Below are 19668 nucleotides of genomic sequence, written 5' to 3'. Positions count from 1 at the left end.
ATACTCTGGCCTCTTATTTGAATTTTCCATCACACCTAAATGTGTGTAGACATTACTACATATACTGGATTTTTCTTTGTTTGTTACCCAGTACCTAAAATGAAGTCTGCTGTAATGAAAATGTTAAGGTGTTCATGTTTATTTAGCATTTAAAGACTTAGATCATATGTTAATGTACTGAAACCAAAAGTAAATATGACACCAATCAAACGGTCACTTTAGCCAGTTTAGCTAGTCTTCAACTGTAGTCCTAGTGCAAAAGCAAAAGGACAAAGATATTCATATATACAACATGAAACATACTTTAATCTAAGGCAATTTATAAGGCGCATTCCTATCACCCCAGTGGTTCCTTGTGAAGTGGACTACATGGGGAATTTGGCCATCTTAAGTGAGATTCTAAAAAACTGAATGAAAGCATTCAGTTCAAACAGTACTTCAAATTGCATAGGGTTTCATGAGCAATGGTTTATCATTGCAGAGGAATTTAAGAGTGATGTTTACCAGTAAGTAATTTTATTATTATTATTATTATTATTATTATTATTATTATTATTATTATTTAACTATTATTTATTTATGAACAGCTTCTTATTTACAATGGCAGCCTGTCCCAAGCAAAGCCTCTTGAAAATACACAGAAACATTAGAACAACAAAATGTTAACAAAGTGAAATCAAATTTAATTGTGGGGTTAAAACTTCTGGTGCATTATTTGAAAACAAAGCCTGATGCTAAATGTTATTGTAGTTTACTTTATTGTGTTTTAGCCATGATTTTTAAATGAGATAAAACAGAGCAATACAGTATGTACTGCATTCAAATGTAGTCTTCCTAACGGGTGTCGAAATATCTCCTCTGTTCACTGATTTAGTGGGCTTGTTTACTCTTGTATTTCTTATATAAGGACAAGGACTTATATGAAAGACACACATGTGCAAATTTAAGCAACATATTCCAGCTTAGTAAATTTAGTTATTATACAATAGCAGTGATGGCAACTGTTTGACTTTCAATCACACATCCCCCAGTGCAGGGCTGTGGGTTTGTTGTGGTCCGACAGTGGAACAATTGTTCCATTCAGAGTTACAATGTAGACTTTCTTTTCTAATGTTTTAAATATATGTTCGTATATTTATTTATTATTATTATTTACATGTTCCATGATTGTACTGTTATAAATAGATTTTGAATGAGTGGAACTCACCTGTGAAGAAAACCACTGGAGAAAACATCATCCTTTGAATTGAGGTTGTTTAATCTGAGGTTTAACAGATCTGTGTTCTGTAGACACTTAACGGATGTAAAACCACTTCCCAGAAGCCCCCTCCCCTACATTCACCTTCACAGAGGTACTGAAACCACCTTTAACTTTTGCTCAAATGTAAAGTACACATTTGATGGAAACAAAAATTATTTATGTGGCATTATGTAGCATTTGGAATTTGTCTAGTGTTGTCTCCTGCATTTTATTTACAGGTGCATTCTTATTAATATCTAATATGTTTTTTAAAAGGTAAAACACTTAAATGAATGTTAATAACTATAAATACTTGAAAAGTAATGACTTAAGCTTAAGTTTGAAAGTGGTGTTTTCTTATTGTGTGATAGAACTCCTAGTCACTGCATTTTGAGTCTTCCCTTGGCTGTGATTGGTTTGAAATAATTATCATAATATTTCTAGCAACATCATTAGAAATATAACCATCAGGTAAGAAGCTAGTGTCAGCTTCATATTCATTGCATTGTTACTTCAACCTAAAAAGTTTGCCTTTATGGAATTAACACACTCTGGGTTCCAGTTCTTTTTTTGTGTTCTTTCTTATTTGGTGCATTAGGTACCTTTTGGCACCTGAGGTGTGAATCAGTTTATAAAGCCATTGTCATTTGACTAATTTATTATCAATTTAGCAAACAGCTAAGTGCACGGTTCAAACTGTACACTAGGTTAGTGCATGTCTGTTCTGTGGCTATATTCTGCTTATTAGCATATTTTAATTAATTGGACTGTGACTGGTTTAAGAGCTGCTACACTTTACAGATGTACTTTATTTTTCAGTGAATATGAATTTATACTTGTAATAATTTTGACACAAAAATATAATGTATAATATAATATAACAATATATAATATTTAGTCTATACAAGTGTATAAATCACAAATAAGTTAACTATTTAAAAAAAATGTATAAGGTAATATGATAAAGGTGTTAAGTTGGAAACTAGAAACATGTTTGCACTGCGAAAGGTGTGAAAATTTGTGGTTTTCTGAGTTACTCTGATGTCAGCGGCAAAAGTCCTCAGCCACAGGCCTGGGGTCTTATTTTTGGTTCCAGAACAACAAGGAAAAAAACCTATACCAAGATCAGCTCTCAAGATGCTGCCCTAAAGTTTGTCACCTCTTTGCAGTGGTAACCTCCTCTATTTTTAAAGAAGGCTTTACATTAGATGTTGGAACATTGTTTTGAGGTTTTGATGGCTGCCACGAGTGCATTAGTGAGGTCAGGTACTGATGCTGGGTTGTTAGTTCTGACACCTCAACCCCTCCCAAGTGTACCACCCCTTCATTGTCACCACAGCACTGAGAATGGTCCAGCCAAAGTCTACCTACTGTGTGGTGGTCACTTGGAGGTTCTGACCATAAAAAACAAGGTGAACACTTGTTGTGTAATAGGTTAAAATCATAACGGTAAAAATGTATGCTGAGCAACAGATGGACTGTATGTAACTGCAGAACTACTACGTACACCTGTACCCTCAGTGGAGCTAAGAGGAAAGACAACGAGTGTAGAAACAAAGAGGTACTGTTAATGTTTTGACTGATCAGTGTATAATAAGTGAACATGAAATGAAAACATACATCATAACTTACCAAAAAAGGTCAAAAGTATTCACACTGGGTTTTGTGTAGAACTGTATACGTTTATTGCACAGCTGCCACAGATTCATACTCAGACATATGCATAAAAATTGGGAGATTATTGTGATGGTTTGTTCAAAGTCAATCCTTAAATAATATATTGTAAGTAGAAATCATGAGATTAAAACAATTCCACAGCAGAAAGTGGATTTTGAGTTCAGTGTTTACAAAAAAAGAGAGAAGATTTTCTAAATGAAAGGTTCATTATTGTTTATTAATATTGTACTGGATGTAAAGCTAAGTTCACACAGCGAGTAAATCTGATTTTTGTTTTGTTCTGCTGTTCACACTCTCTATGTAATGTGACTTATGTCTGACACCAATCTGAGCAGATTACTCCTAAACTGACCCGCACGCACAAAAAAAACAGTACTTCAGGCTCTGATCAGAAGGAAATGTCAGTCTGTTACATAGCGCTTAATTTTAGGAATGGGGCCGGCCTGGTTCACTGTGCAATGCTGTATGAGCTCTGTTAAAAAGCAGAATATTAATTAAAGACTTTAAAGCATATTAAAACATAAACTAATGCTTCTTTCACTCTAAGCGCAAATTTACCAGGTCTCTCACAAACATGAGACAAGCACTGACAAAATGAGTTTAATATTTCCATGATCCACATTTAAGCAGTTCCATACCCATATGAATGCTATATAACTGATGTAGAAAGAAGCTCTTCTCATGTTTGTTTCATAAAAACACTTAATAGATATTTCCACAGGTTTTATTTTTGTCACAAATAAGAGACAGGAACTGGGATTAAGAAGTTTCACAGGTTTTGGTTTCACAATAATTTTTTACAAAGTGAAAATGCTTTGATGAATCTGTTTTCATGTCCTAAACACCTCAACTAACAAACAATAATTCATAGTCTGGAGATCATTCTCTACCCAATGGAATAATGGAATAGTCACATAAATTCCAGTCAGTCAGTTCGCATTGTCACAAATCGGCTGGAACACACCCTGAAGGGGGCGCCGGTCCATCACAGTGCATCACACACAACTTAAAGTTGTGTTCAAGTTTTTATCATGGAATGTTTTTAAAAGCAAAACACCTTTGGGACAAAGTCACTATTAATACCATTAATTTCAGAGCAAATGTGGATAAGAAAATTAGTTCAAAAGACATCAGCAAACCCAGATAATAAAGACAGAAAAAACCCAGCAGATGTACTTCTCTTTATACACATTGTCTGCGGAAATATACACCAGTCTTAACCAGAAGTTATGTTTGTAAATTAGCCAAGTTTGTGGATATTATGCTTTGTCTTTCTTCTGTGCGTTTTAGTATGTTACAAGGGTGTAGGATTAGCATGGATGGAGGTGACGTGTTCCCACCAATATCCAGCGATTATTGAATTGCCCCCACCAATAATTTGATCCCCTCCAAAGATATACCCAAATCTGTCAACGTCTTATTAACCTAGAGGTTGTTAGCAACTCCAAAACTGGAAGGAAAATTTTCCAGTTATATGAGAGACTTACTGTGCAAGACTTGGGTGCAAAAGTGAGTGAAGATGGCAGCAAAAGTAAAAAAGGTGGACATAAGGAGCTATTTTTCAAAGAAATGTTTAAGTCACTTAAAGTCATGTTTGCTAAGTAATTGAGTCTATCATAATAACATTCATGAAAATGCTAGGCTTTGGCACACAGCACACAGCAGGCTAAAATCATCTGTAGCTAAGAATAACATGGTTTGGAAATTAACTGCACAACAAACTGCCAACTTCTTTGTCAGTCATTAGTTTGTAATTCATGAATTAAATTAAATTTTTTATTCTGAATAATTTTAAAGCACATAGAATAGCATATGTGGTATATTAGTCCCTTATCGTTTTGTCACAGAGCAAAGAGAAAACTACAAAAGAAAAGAAAACAGGCAAACCTACGACCTTGGTGTATTATATTGTAGTATACTTTATTGCAGTTGAAGGTGCACTAAAACAGAGAATAGAGAGTAGATTGTCCGAATCAGGTTAAGGTTCGTTTACAAGCTCATATATATTATGAGTCATTTCCAATTCCTACCTTGGCTAGCATTGTGCTGAGTGACTAGGGAGACGGGAGACCATCCTAAGAGAGGACAGTTATGCTCTCTTGCTGTCCCACTTATGGATGGCTTAGGCGTCACCAGGGATCATACTCACAATCTCCTGATGATCAGGCCAACACTTCTTGTCAGCCAGTTACTCCCAGGATGTTAGTGAGATGTTTTGCCCTATCATTGGGAGCTTATCCTTATCTGAAAGAGAACATAATTGTCCTCTTCTTGGTCTGTTGTGGGGGGTGGGGGGTGGGTGTAAGCAGGTTGGCAGCAGGAGCGTCAGAGAGCTAATAATGGTGGAGCTGTCAGTGGTGGAGCTAGGCTCTTTACGGTTGGGGGCCCTCAGTCAGCCTCAGAAATAAATTTACTTTTTTTTTTCTAAGTTTTATTCTCTCTGTTGTAATAGAAATAAATGACACCAGGCTGAATGTTTCATGACAACTTCTGTTGATCTGCACGTTGTGTTCTTCAATTTCTTCATCCACCCCATGCCTCCCCCTGCCTCAAAAGAGAAATGAGAGTAGTTTGACCCTCCTTGTATCACAGGATTTCAGTGTTAAGGGCTTTGGAGTTGTTGGCTGAAAACCTACAGGAATCTGGAATATATGTATGTACAGAGAGGCAGCTGATGGGCCAAATGCACAGGCATTCAAAGTAAGTTGGTCCTAGCTAACGGGTGGAAGTGGGACTGACGATAATTTGAAGAGAAAATTAGGTAAAGGGTGAAAAGGATGGAAAAAGACTAGTCTCAAAAGCAATTCTGGGAGTTCTGTGGTAGAAAAAAAAACTCACCTTATTTTTAATTGTGAGCTGATGATCTTCAGGACGCTGTGAACGATGTTTCTTTCTTTGTTTTTTCTTTCTGTCTCTCTCTCTTTGCCTTTCCCTCTTTTCTGTCTCACATCCTCATCACAATCAATCAGAACAGCTGTGCATGAGCGCTCTCACCACAAGCGCACACACACACACACGCACACACACCGTCTGAAATCAAAGCAGCCCTTAATCAATTTGAATTCAATTTTCTTCTCGGAGCTTCAAGCCAACTGCTTTGTTTGAAGCCTCTTTCCCTCCTTCTCTCCTTTTCTTTACAAGGCTTTTCTTTCAGTGAACAGCCCCAAATTCATCTGCTTTTTATCAGAAAGATCTGCTCTTCCTAAGACAAGTTCTATTAATGCAGAGATTTAAAAGCATTTAGTCAAAATTCAGTACTCTGTTAATAGTCAGTTTGCACTATGAAACAGCCTTACATCTACCCTGTTATTTAATATTCACTGTGAATTATGCAGTATTTAGTATATGCATCTTATGCAGTAACTATGCATTACCATTTATGACTTTTTGATATTATAATACATGTATCATTCATTCATTCATTATCTGTAACCACTTCCAGTTCAGGGTCGCGGTGGGTCCAGAGCCTACCTGGAATCATTGGGCACAAGGCAGGAATACACCCTGGAGGGGGCGCCAGACCTTCACAGGGCAACACAGATACACTCACACATTCACACCTACGGACACTTTTGAGTCGCCAATCCACCTACCAACTTGTGTTTTTGGACTGTGGGAGGAAACCGGAGCACCCGGAGGAAACCCACGCAGACACAGGGAGAACACACCACACTCCTCACAGACAGTCACCCGGAGGAAACCCACGCAGACACAGGGAGAACACACCAAACTCCTCACAGACAGTCACCTGGAGCGGGACTCAAGCCCACACCCTCCAGGCACCTGGAGCTGTGTGACTGCGACACTACATGCTGCACCACCCTTTATATTACATTTATTTATTCATTAATAACTCACATTTTCTGTACAGGTTGAAATGGAGCCTCCCCAGTATCGTAGGGCCCAAAGCAGGAACACACGCAGTCAACTCACACACTCATACTTGCAGGCAAATAGCACAGGCAGTCTACCTATTAGCATGTGTTTTGGACTGTGGGAGGATACCCATACAGAAATGTGGAGAACACTTCAAACTCCTCAAAGGCAGTGGTACTGAGGTGGTGTTTGTACCCACAACCCCAGGACCCTGGAGCTATGAGGCAGTGACATTCCCTGCAGCACCACCAGGTCACATTATTTGATTGGTTTAATTATTTAATTGTTAAGAGTTTTTTTTTTAAATAAAATATTCTTCATTGTTACTTATAATTCAATTCTAATAGCAAGGCAAGTACTGCATATGTGTTTATTCATGTGTATCATTCTCCCATATGTCAAGATCATTGATGCTTTTGCTCCTTCTTCATAAATAGACTATTGTCCCTGTCTCTGTAATGAGATTAATGTGGACACACTTTAAATTCTCTCTAAATTCTTGACTATGTTGAGCTGCCGGTGAGCAATGAGGACCATACTTCAGTAATTTACACTCTTTCCGCATCATACCTGTTTTGTTAACGGTGTAAGTGACCGAAGTTTGGACCCATCTACAAATCACACAAGGGAGCTAAAATTTTTGGACTGTGTTTATTAGGATGGAAAGACAGCAGCAGTGGTCATAAGAAAGCCAGGCTGCTCAAGCTCTCAGATGGTAAATCAGGATGCCCTGCTGCTGAAACTCTCAGAGCTGGATGTGCTGATGTTCTTTTGAAGTATTGGCCTTGGGTAGCCTTTTATCTCTCTGTGTGCAGGGAGTGGTGTCTGCGGAGACCAGCAGAGGAGGTCTGCTCCTGGAGGAACCCAAGACCCTGCTGTTTAAAGGGAACACCTACAGTCTACAGGTCTCCATCCAGGACCTGCCCCAGTTCATGTGGAGCATCAAACCCTTTACCACCTGCCAGGTAACACCTCACAGCTGCTATTTTTCTTGTTGTTATTGCTGTTTATGTTGTGTTTTTTTGTTTTTGTGCCAAAAGTTCTCTATAAGATCAAACTGAAACAGGTATTTTGCTGAATTTTCTCAAAATTATTTCATTAAAAATTTTAGTATAATGCATTGGTGACTCCCTCTATATTCCTTTACATGTCAAGGCTTTCCTGTTATTCACATAATTTTCAAAATAGTTGTAACAGTATATGCCCCTTTTTTAGGATTGTGCTGTGAAAGTATATTATACTCTGCAACTGTAGGGGGAGCCCAGGAGCAAAAATACCCAATCTTACCTAGTGTAGGAAAATTGTTCACGATTTTGAGACATGTTTACTATAAATAATAAATATTTGTATTTATTAACTTAATATTTATAACCCTGCAGTGTTCAATTCTGTTTTATTATATTACTTGGTTTAATAATAAACCCATGACTTAAACTAAGCATACCAGAGCAGGGAAAGGTCCCAGTGGCCTTCTCTGCATGATATTTTCCTCTTTTTCTCCTCTTCGTCTTTTATTCCATTCTGTACACTGCTCACTTCTCTCCAGAAACATTGAAAAAGGATAGGAAGCTGATCTCAGAACAGCAGGGCTTTTATTTCCAGCTGGAAGTGTATGTACAGATACTTTGTACCTCAGCATTCTGATTCAGGGCGAAGGAGAAAGACTATTTCAGGAGCGAGTCAGTCATCCTACTCCAGCACATAAAAGCCACAGGGACGTGACAAGGCAGGATTTACTGCCGCAAGTCAGACCTCACTTTCTCCACCAATCACATTCTCCCTGTTCAGCAACTCTGTGAAATCACACCGGATCCAGACATCACTGCAGAGCTCGGGAGGAGTGGAAGTTTGGCAAAAAATCAAGTTTACACAGTCTTCCTCACCTTTAGCTCAAATGTGGTCCATCAGCCATGACAGTTTTGCTTTTGTACTGGAGCTACAAGGCTAGTGTAGCTAGGAAAGAAGAGACAAATCTATGCATCAAACTCAGACTTTATAGAAGATAGCTGCTACTGTTTTTTTATTATATATAACATTGGAAAAGGATACTGACCACTTGAGTCACCTCTGAAAGCTTATGACTCTGGCTTCTGTTCACTGACCTGTGATTTTTAGATTAGTCTCGCACCTTGTCTCAAGCCTTGAGTTAGAATCACTCTGAAGATTTAGACTCTCCACTCTCAGAATCACTCCAGAGATTTGAGACCTGACTCATAAAAAAAACCTCTCTGAATGTTTCATAGAGTGCCAGAAACAAACAAACAAAAGAAGAGCATTTGATGCAAGGATGCGGACAATATAAAATACAATAAAATACACAAACATTCAATTCATAAACGTATTTATTCATGAACAAACATTCACAATAAAGTATTCTTCTGCCACACAGTGTAGTCCGTTAACGGTGAACACTGTTGCTAACCAACATGAGGGCGATGCATAACCACACCATTGATCAAAACATGTTAACATGTATTCAGGGTTTTTTAGATGAGTATAAATAATTACATTTCTGTCCTCTTTCTGAAAGAACTCTCACTCTGGAGGAGAAGCTGCAGAAAGTATAGCGCTAGCCTTGGGCTCTGTTTTTAGCATTTATCTCAAGGAATTGACCAAGTAGCATAAGCTTATTCAAGGACAGCATTGTCTCCTGATTTCATGCTGTTCTTGAATAAATGAATAAAACAGTGACAATGATCAATTCATAAATCATGGTTTAAAACCGTGGTGCATTAATCTGGAGTTCAGATGTTGTGAGGCGGTCATAGGTGTGCGTATATCATGTATTTTACAATGGCTTCAAACAGGGCTCTGATTTTAGGACCGGAACTATTTGTTTTATAATCAGCATTATACAACAGCGTTGTGCCTGTCAGTGAGCTATTCTAGATAACTGTCAGGTGTAAAGTATAACTACTACTGTTAACACGCAACACAAACTAGTGAATTCCTCATCATGTTATCAGTGTCTGTCAATTAAAAAACTGTTATGCAATCAAAAATAAAGTTGAAATGCTAATACTTCCTTATATTTTTGGGAGGGAGGGATACACGCAGTGTGATATGCATGACAGTCTGGCTATAGGAAACTTCTCTTTTTATTTTATTATAATATCTCAGTGTAGTTTGTTGAGTTTTGAATTACAGACTATTATTTAATTTTTCAATAAAAGTTTCAGGCAGCATTTTAACTTCAGACACAGAAACATTAACGAAAATGAATGCTGCAGTGCAACTTGTGACTCAAATAATAATCACCTCCATGTTCCAGCTTCAGCTAATTTTTAAAAGATAAATGGAGAGCTTAAGCTAAGAAACCAGAGAGAGAGTTACGACATTTATTACACATTTCAGCATTAGTAAAATTTAATCTACCTTCTGACCTCAGCAGTAGCATGTCTGTGTTTTCATTCCTAAATAAAATCTATAAGATATCACTGCGCTCTTGAAAAAGATTTAATTATGGGAGAAAGCTGGGCCAAGTTAATTTTAAGGTGCATTAACACCTTGATTTTGACAGCACTAGAGAAACACTTTCATTCATTTATTATCTGTAACCACTCCTCCAATTCAAGGTCATGGCAGCTCCAGAGCCTTCCCAGAATCACTGAGCGCAAGGCAGGAACACACCCTGGAGGGGGCGCCAGTCTTTCACAAGGCAACACACACACACACACCCATGGACACCTTTAAGTCGGCAATCCACCTACCAACTTTGGACTGTGGGGGGAAACGGGAGCACCCAACTTCCAGGTCCCTGGGGCTGTGTGACTGCGACACTAGCTAAGTATCAGTATTAGAATAAGAGTGAACTGTGTAAACGAGATTTTGATTCAGCATAAACACAGCACGAAGACCCAGGTCAGGTCACTTTGATTTGCAGCATCGGGTGAACGAGGGGTCAGTGGAGGTCAAGGACGTCATGCCTTTTCTCAGAACTGAATTAAACATCAAAGCTCTCACGCTCTCTCTGGAGTGTGTAGCTCTCAGCTTGGGAGAGCACTCCTCCTCCCATGGAATTAAGAGGGATTTGTGTTGCTTCTGACCTGAAGATTTCAGAGCTGAGCAGAGACGTTAATGGCACCCACCACTGAGCTCCATTTCACTGACTCAGCAGAACAAGAGCTGATAGCACTTTTTATCAGATCACTGATTCCTCTCATATTTAACTACTGACCTCTCTCTCCCCCCCTTCTCTCTCTCTCTCTCAATCCCTTCTATTTTTTTCCTCTTCTCTCCCCATTCATTTCTGTATTTATGCTGTTCTTTTCCTCTCTCGTTTTTGCATTCATTCTTCCTCCTATTCTTCTTTCTCTCTCTTCTCCTCTCGCCCTACCTCTCTCTGGGTCTCTCACACTGTCTCTGTTCTGTAGGAGTTTTCGTTCTGTCAGGTGTGGAACAGTAATCAGCAGCCTTTGCACTGTGCCTTTTCATTGGAGAGGTTCAGCACTGCCACCACGCAGCTCTCCTGCAAGATCAGTGTGCGCCAGGTCAAAGGTCACGAGCAGATCCTGCAGGTCTACACCTCCGTGGCAGAGGTCAGACGCTTCCCTCTCTTGACCAGACAGCCGTGAAACTGTAAACACATTCACCTTGAGAACACGAGTTCTGCAGGTGGCTTCATCCCTTTTAAATTCACGACTCCAAGTGTGTTTGGACTCCTCACACGATAAATGTATTCAGCTACTCTGAGGTGTACTCGTTGTGGATAAACATGTTCCATTACACACACACTGTGTATAATGTCTATAGAAAAGGATGGAATGAAATCGGAGGCTCTAGAGCAGCTGCACAGGAATCTAACGTAGCCATGCCCAGTGCCAGGCATTAGCTAGAGGAGTGTACATCGACCAAAAAACCTCGTTTTGCAACAGTGGAATTTTGTTCTCTGAGGAGTTGGAGCTCCATCTGCTGCCTTTGGGATGATTTAGAGCACCTGAGTGCACTAAGGCTGTTGTGAATCCACACAGCCGTGTAGAGGAAAGGCTGTTACACCAGCAAAGATGAGACAAACTACTTATTTATACCCTTTATTTCACAAGTGGTAAGCAGGTGCACACAACCTTTTAGCTATATACTACACATTTAAAAATGCTGGCTTTTCAAGGGTTTTTCAGTTAAATAAATAAACAAGTCTTTATATATTACACAGTGAAATCGTTCTTTATATTAGATAGAGAATGTGCTATAGATGGTTCTATTTAGCACCTTTTAGAAAAAGGTTATATATGGCACCAAAACGGTTCTTCTGTTGTAAGAAGCTTGACATTGTAACTATAGATGAACCATTTTATGTGCAATACAGAACACTTTAATACATATTTCATGTATTTCATTCACTATCTGTAACCACTTATCCAGTTCAGGGTCGCGGGGGTCCAGAGCCTACCTGGAATCATTGGGGGCAAGGGAGGAATACACCCTGGAGGGGGCGTCAGTCCTTCACAGGGCAACACAGGCACACACACCCAGAACCAGTATTTGTAGAGTGTAGTGTATGACAAAACAATAGTTCCTGCATTGAAATATGAATATACTTAAAATAAAAATCACCTTGATTCAGTACTAATCTGTAAACGCATATCAGCATATCATTACTGTCCAATGAATAGCATGTATCTCCAAAGTAGTAACTTTACAGGAGAAGGAAAAACCTTCTTAACTTCACACTTCACAATGATGGTTCTACATGGGTCCTTTAGTAAAGAAAATGGTTCTTGGCATCATGAAGGGGTTCTTCAGATTGATGAAGAATGTACTATAGATGGTTCTATACAGCACCTTTTAGAAAAGAGTTCTATTTGGCACCAAAAATGGTTCCTCTGTAGAAAGAAGCTTGACATCATAACAATAGAGGAACCCTTTTTGGTGTTGTATAGAACCCTTCTCTAAAAGGTGCCATATAGAACTATCTATAGCACATTGTCCATCAATTTGAAGAACCCTTTCATGATGCAATGAACCCTTTAATCATGCCAAAGTTTCTTCAAGTGTTCAGGGTTCTGTATAGAAACATTTTCTTTACTAAAGAACCCTTGTGGAACTATCATTTTTAAGAGTGCTGTCAGTAAAAAAAATGATTCCAAGTAATTTTGGAGCATTTCAAATGGTTCATTCATTCATTCATTGTCTGTAACCGTTTATCCATTTCAAGGTCCCAGTGGGTCCGGAGTCTACCCAGAATCACTGGGCTCAAGGCAGGAACCCTGCAGGGGGCGCCAGTCCTTCACAGGGTGACACACACACTCCCTTTTGAGTCGCCAGTCCACCTACCAATATGTGGGAGGAAACCCACGCGGACATAGGGAGAACACACCACACTCCTCACAGACAGTCACCCGGAGGAAACCCATGCAGACACAGGGAGCACACGCCACACTCCTCACAGTCACCCGGAGGAAACCCACGCAGACACAGGGAGAACACACCACACTCCTCACAGACAGTCACCCGGAGGAAACCCACGCAGACACAGGGAGAACACACCACACTCCTCACAGACATTCACCCGGAGGAAACCCATGCAGACACAGGGAGAACACACCACACTCCTCACAAGACAGTTACCTGGAGGAAACCCATGCAGACACAGGGAGAACATACCACACTCCTCACAGACAGTCACCCGGAGGAAGCCCACACAGACAGAGGGAGAACACACCACACTCCTCACAGACAGTCACCCGGAGGAAACCCACGCAGACACAGGGAGAACACACCACACTCCTCACAGACAGTCACCCAGAGGAAACCCACGCAGACACAGGGAGAACATACCACACTCCTCACAGACAGTCACCCGGAGGAAACCCACGCAGACACAGGGAGAACACACCACACTCCTCACAGACAGTCACCCAGAGGAAACCCACGCAGACACAGAGAGAACACACCACACTCCTCACAGACAGTCACCCGGAGCGGGAATCAGCCCACAACCTCCAGGTCCCTGGAGCTGTGTGACTGCGACACAACCTGCTGCACCACCCTGCCGCAGCTGTGTCTAAATGATGTAGTAAATTAAAAATGCACAAAAATTGAGATTTTGTCATGTTTTCTTTGGACAGTGATGATACACCTGATCTCTGTAGCCCTCAGCCACATTATTGCTGTATTTATTAATGATATTGCTGTTGTTTTTTTTCAGAGGGAGAAGGAGACACTCCCCTTTTTTATGCAGGCAGATTGCACGGTCACCTCACAGATGGGCGCCAAAGCCTTTAAAATTCCTCCGTCCATTCGGCAGCGGATCTGCGCCACCTTCGACACTGCCAATGCCAAAGGCAAGGACTGGCAGCTCCTCGCCCAGAAGCTCCACATCCAGAGGTAAGACCCCTGGAGGGAGGCAGGCAGCGGAAGGCTGATCATTTTTTAAATGTACCTTGATTACATTTATGCTTTTGTAAATGAATCTGTCATGAAGTAAATTTACCTCCACGGAGATGTGAGGCACGTTTTATATCAATTATTTGACTGCCAATAATGCCCCCTTGTGGAGACTGCTACCACTTCTCACCATCAGTGTTGAGCAATGGGTGTGTGAGTGAATAAATGTCTGAATGATGTGAATGAAGCACTCACTGAGTTAGTGAGGGAACCAGGGAAGAAGTCAGTGAACCCGTAGGTAAGTCAGTAAGTAAAGGTTTGATGAATGAGTCAGAAAGCAAGTGAAGCCACGCGTGAGTGAGTGAATAAATGATTGAATGGATCATTTATGTTAGTACAGATTGTGATTAGATTGTGTTAGTAAGTGAATCGGGAATTGAATGAGTGAGTGAATCAGTTGGTGAGTCAGTACGTAATGGAATTAGTGAATGAGTGAATCAGTGAGCAACACAGAAATCTCTCAGTACTAAGTGGGTGAATAAACCCTTGCGTGAACTACTGAGTGAATAAGTCATTATAAGTGTATCAATGGGCAACACGGTGGCGCAGCAGGTAGTGTTGCAGTCACACAGCTCCAGGGACCTGGAGGTTGTGGGTTTGATTCCTGCTCCAGGTGACTGTCTGTGAGGAGTTGGTGTCCGCGTGGGTTTCCTCCGGGTGACTGTCTGTGAGGAGTGTGGTGTGTTCTCCCCGTGTCTGCGTGGGTTTCCTCTGGGTGCTCCGGTTTCCTCCCACAGTCCAAAAACACACATTGCAGGTGAATTGGCGACTCAAAAGTGTTTGTAGGTGTGAGTGTGTGAGTGAATGTGTGTGTGTGTGTTGCCCTGTGAAGGACTGGCGCCCCGTCCAGGGTGCATTCCCGCCTTGCGCCCAATGATTCCAGGTAGGCTCTGGACCCACCGCGACCCTGAATTGGATAAGGGTTACAGATAATGAATGAATGAAGTGTATCAATGAATAAGTGAATTTCGAGCCAGATCTCTATACATCAGTAGCATTTAAAACCGCATTGTATTAAAGTGTGAGTGAGTGTATATATATGTGACTGTGAGAAGGAGTGAGTTACAGTTAGGATTCAAGAGGAGTTTGGAGGAAGAACAGAATCCTGCTTCAGTCTGTGGTTCTCAGTCCGCACAGAGGCAGAGATGTAATTCATAATGATATGATTGTACCCCGGGAAAATCTTTAAATAATCATATTTCTGCTGTGGCATGTACGCCATACATTATACATCATCCACACATTATTTAATTACCTCTGCATGCTAAGGATGTCATTTCTCAGAGGAAAGCATTTGATGTTTATGATGCAACTCGTCATTGGGCTTTAAGAAAAATTATTATTACGTGTTTTTTTTGGTGGGGGGTGATTCAAGACTTGAAGCAAATAAGAGATTATTATTTAAAGCGTGATTTGAAACACTGTTTGAATCTGTGTTTAAACACTGCCCTCATCTGGTCATAAATATTACTGCAGACTGCTTCAAAAATAGAAACCATACTTTGCCTTTCATGGACTAATCAGCTAATTAGAAGCAAATTAATATGTTTTTTCTGAACTCATTACTCAGACAAATTAGGATACACAGTGCTAATTCAGCGCCGGTTATTTAGATCCTCTAGATAGTTCCACCTGATGTTACTGTTCAGGTTAGGGTCTGGTTATTAATATTATTTTTAATATTGTGACCAGTAGAGCTTTTATGGGGCTACACATTCTGATCCCTAAAACTATTTTGTACTCTAATAAGTTTAGAGATGCTGTGCTTAACTGACTAATCTGATTGTAGTGAACGGAAATATAATAACCAGCTCTTAACTGTCACGCAGAAACCCAGTCGGTTAAATAATCAGCACTGAAGCACAGAACAGTGGAGCATCTCACAAGTTAATATCTGCTAGTGCCTGCAGTTTCACCCTATAACTGCATTAGTACTGTATTTACTGCCTTATAAAATGAAAATAATATGTTGACTGGGAAATATTCCACAAATGTGTGAAGGTGATATTCCTAGAAGTGGGATTCTAGCCTGGGGTCTGTTCACTGAAGTTCTATAATCGGCAACTAGTGCTCTCCAAACTTCAGGGTGAGAACGTATGTGTCTGGAAGACAGCTGGTGATAAACCTCCCCCTCCCTGCTTGGTAGCATCATGTGATGGAGGAGACCTAAGCTAGTTGCCTGTATTTTTTATTTATTAGTTTTTTCCAAACTTTGGTTTCTCTCATTCATTCACACTTTGCTCTGCCTCTGCAGGAACCTGTCATACTTCGCTAAGCAAAGCAGTCCATCCGGGGTCATTCTGAGCCTTTGGGAGGCCCGGCACCAGGCCAGCGGAGACCTGGACTCACTGGCCAGTGCTCTGGAGGAAATCAGCAAGATCCACTCCAAAGGCTCCGCCCAGAGTCCCAGTGAGACAGAACCGGACTTCAACCAGTGACCCTGTCTGTGGATGCAACTTAATCAGTGCGTCACTCCGCTGAGAACAAGAGCTTTTGACTCCTGGAGGTCCAGCTCAGAGAGAGTGAGAGAGATGTGGACACGAAATAATCAAGAGTACTGCTGTAATGTGCGAGGACGGTGGCGGAGGAAAACCACAAAAAGACGCTTGAAGTGGAGGAAGTTCTGCCTCGGCCTCGCCTCATTAATCTTTGTTAGGTATCACGTGGGGGCTGGGGTGCGTCCTTAAGCGTTTAAGTCTTTTCTTTCGGCTTCATCATTGGTCAACATTTTAAAGCTGTGTCTGTGTGAGTCCTGGCGTCTGGCAGCATGGACCTTTAAAACGCTTTGATGTGGTGACACTTAATTACGTTTGTGGCTCGTTTGCACTAGCAGGAAGGTCAGTTAAACGCTGCGTTTGAAAGAAAGCATTAACCGCCATCTCTGGGTTGAGTGTGGATCTTGTTTTTCTGCGCACTGTGTGTACCGCAGCCTCCTATTTACGTTTCTTCTTTTTTTTTCTCAGTTGAATTTCCTTTCCCGGATGCTCCTTCAGTAGGGGACCTGCCATTGTAAATGCCGTAACAGGGAAAGGCTGATGAATAAAATATGTTAAAGGGTGGTTATTTTTTTTGTTGTTGTTGTTGTTGTTTTTGTTGATGTCATTATCTTCAGATGCATACGCTGTAATGAAAGGAAAGCAGGGCAAAGCAAAGTAGAAGCACAAGCATGACAGTCTTATTGTTGCGTGAGGGCTTTGCACCAACTTTGGGCCCAAGGCCTGGCATGACAACAGCACAAATGTGTTCCTCTTAGATAACAATGGCAGTTGATTTTTTTTTTTTTCCTGAACAGGGGCTCATTGGCCTGGTGAGTCAGTTAAAGCGAGTTTCTTGACAGTACAGTAGAACCCAACACCTCCATGAAAATATGACAGATCCTTCCTTTCCAGGAACTGATACACCACCGCCGCGTGCCCGTGTCAAAAATATGTTAAGCCCCGAACCCTCTGCCAGTAAGTTAAAGGCATAAGGTAGCAGCAGTAAGAAAGTGTCAGTGTTAAAGCAAAGGAACAAGCAGCTGTTAAAAACGAATGGCTCAGCTAATACCCCGCCTTCTGTTCTCTCTCTGCGGTTCGCCTTTGAAGCATTCAAGAAAAAAGAAAAATCCCCTGGAGGAACCTGGGGAGAATAAAGAAAGCCCCTTATCTGCCGTGACCAAACTGGCTCGCCCAGGCCCTGGAAACAAGGGGCCGGCGAGATGTAATTAATGTCCGGCGCGAGAGAAACAGCCGGCCGTCGGAAGTCCGGAGGGATACGGCCTCAAGAATGTTATCCCCTTCTTTTCCAAATCATCTCCTTCATTAATCTGCTCCCTCCGCAGGGGCCCTCATTTTGGGTGGTTTTCAAAAACTCTGCCTCGGCTAAAGAGCGGTCATGCACTGCCGCCATGGACACGGTAGCAGCAGTGAAAGAGGAGGTGGTAATTGTTAATAACTTCAACGTTTAAACGCCCAAGAAGGGTGTCCTGAAATATGAACAGGCATCGAGTGCATGATTTCACTACAGTTTAAGGGCACACTTTAACCAAGAGCTGTTAACACATCTGCAACTGGGAGTCAGAGGCTAACGAGCCTGAAGAGATCGTTATTCTGTTTCTGTTAGTATTTTTGAATTAGCGTTTAAAATACATGCTCTCAAATAATAATTAATCATCTTTCTTAACCATAATTGGGTGTGCTCATGACTGCAGTTCGAAATATATCCAGTAGGTGGCACTGATAATGTTTAGCAGTGTGTATACAAGCTAACACACACATTATCTAATGTCAACCCCCATCAAGCTTTAGGACCCTGGTACACGTGAGGCTAGATTATACTTCTGCGTAAATCCATGTAGGTTTGGCACACACTTGGGTAAGCGTAGGATGGGCACAACCCCAGAACCTCAGCTAAGAATTGTAGAGGTATATCTGTGGAGAGAGTAAACACGGATTGACTGCCTGATAACCATGGTCCCAAGATCCAAAAAATACTGAAGCTGAAAAACCAGTGTGAGGATCGTTTTTCTTAAAAGGGGTGCCATGGTGTTTCTGCAGGTGTTTCTCAGTTTAGAACTAAATCTGTCTATGGTTATTCACATTGTCCCCTGCATCCTTTCATTTAGTAAAACAGAGCACGACACTGCCTTCATCAGTGACAGTTCCTATTAGGGTTAGTATTAGAATCACTTCATTAGCCACTGAGCTTGCACACAGAGGGTTCTCTGCATTTAGCCCAATCCGTGCTGTGAAACACACATTTACACACACACTAGTGAACACTAGGGGGCACACATGCCATGGCGCCAGGGAGCAGATGGGGGTTAGGCGCCTTGCTCAAGGGCACTTCAGTCAGTGACTTCACTCTGGGGATTGAACCAGCAACCTTCAGGTCACACACCCATTTCCCTAACCACGCTCAATCCATGATGCAGAGATGTGTATGTGGATCTACGCAGAAACAAAAAAAACAGCCTTCACCATGGAATAAAGCACATCATCTCAACTGTGTGAGGTTTTAATTTAATATTCCATTCTCAACGATTTTTGTCACAGTTTCATGGTCAAATGAATCATGCCTCCAATGTTCTCTCACAGATTTGAGCGTTTTTCTTTTTAAATAATTTCTGAGACATTTCTGATCTTTTATCTTCGGGGATATTTTGCTATTCATGTTTAATTAACTTATATTTTCCATATATTAATAATAAATGTTCTATCTGAAGGTCTTTGCTGAAGGTATTTCTTATAGTACAGGCCAAACTGGGGGCTGCTTAGAGTCACAGAAAAGGTCAAGTGCATATTAGCACTCATTAAGTACAAGGGGTCCTTAGTTAAAAGAACTGGGCTACTACTTTTGAGCATCAGCTTTTGAATATGAGACAGTAAAACAACAGCACATGTGGAGGGATAAGTATGTTTGAGTACCAAGTATTCAGCCCAGTGGTACAGCTAATAGGCTGCAACTACTTAAATCTTCCCTGTGGCCTGTCCAGGGTGTGTCCTTGCCTT

General features: G+C 41.0%; 1 protein-coding gene across 3 annotated transcripts in view; it reads left to right on the top strand.

The window, feature by feature from the left end:
• The window catches only part of LOC136678653 (netrin receptor UNC5D-like), a 241458-nt gene extending 222152 nt beyond the window's left edge, over nt 1-19306 (top strand). For all 3 annotated transcript variants that reach the window (XM_066656735.1, XM_066656736.1, XM_066656734.1), the window contains 4 exons: nt 7609-7758; nt 11167-11331; nt 13941-14119; nt 16434-19306. In XM_066656735.1, coding sequence (XP_066512832.1) covers nt 7609-7758; nt 11167-11331; nt 13941-14119; nt 16434-16617 — 678 coding nt within the window. In that variant the 3' untranslated portion in view covers nt 16618-19306. The remainder of the gene's footprint in view (nt 1-7608; nt 7759-11166; nt 11332-13940; nt 14120-16433) is intronic.
• The last annotated feature ends 362 nt before the right edge of the window (nt 19307-19668 follow it).

Source organism: Hoplias malabaricus, chromosome Y, assembly GCF_029633855.1.
Source record: "Hoplias malabaricus isolate fHopMal1 chromosome Y, fHopMal1.hap1, whole genome shotgun sequence".
Classification (NCBI taxonomy): Eukaryota; Metazoa; Chordata; class Actinopteri; order Characiformes; family Erythrinidae; genus Hoplias; species Hoplias malabaricus.
Note: the sequence above shows the minus strand (reverse complement) of the source record. Positions and strands in the feature narration are given on the sequence as shown.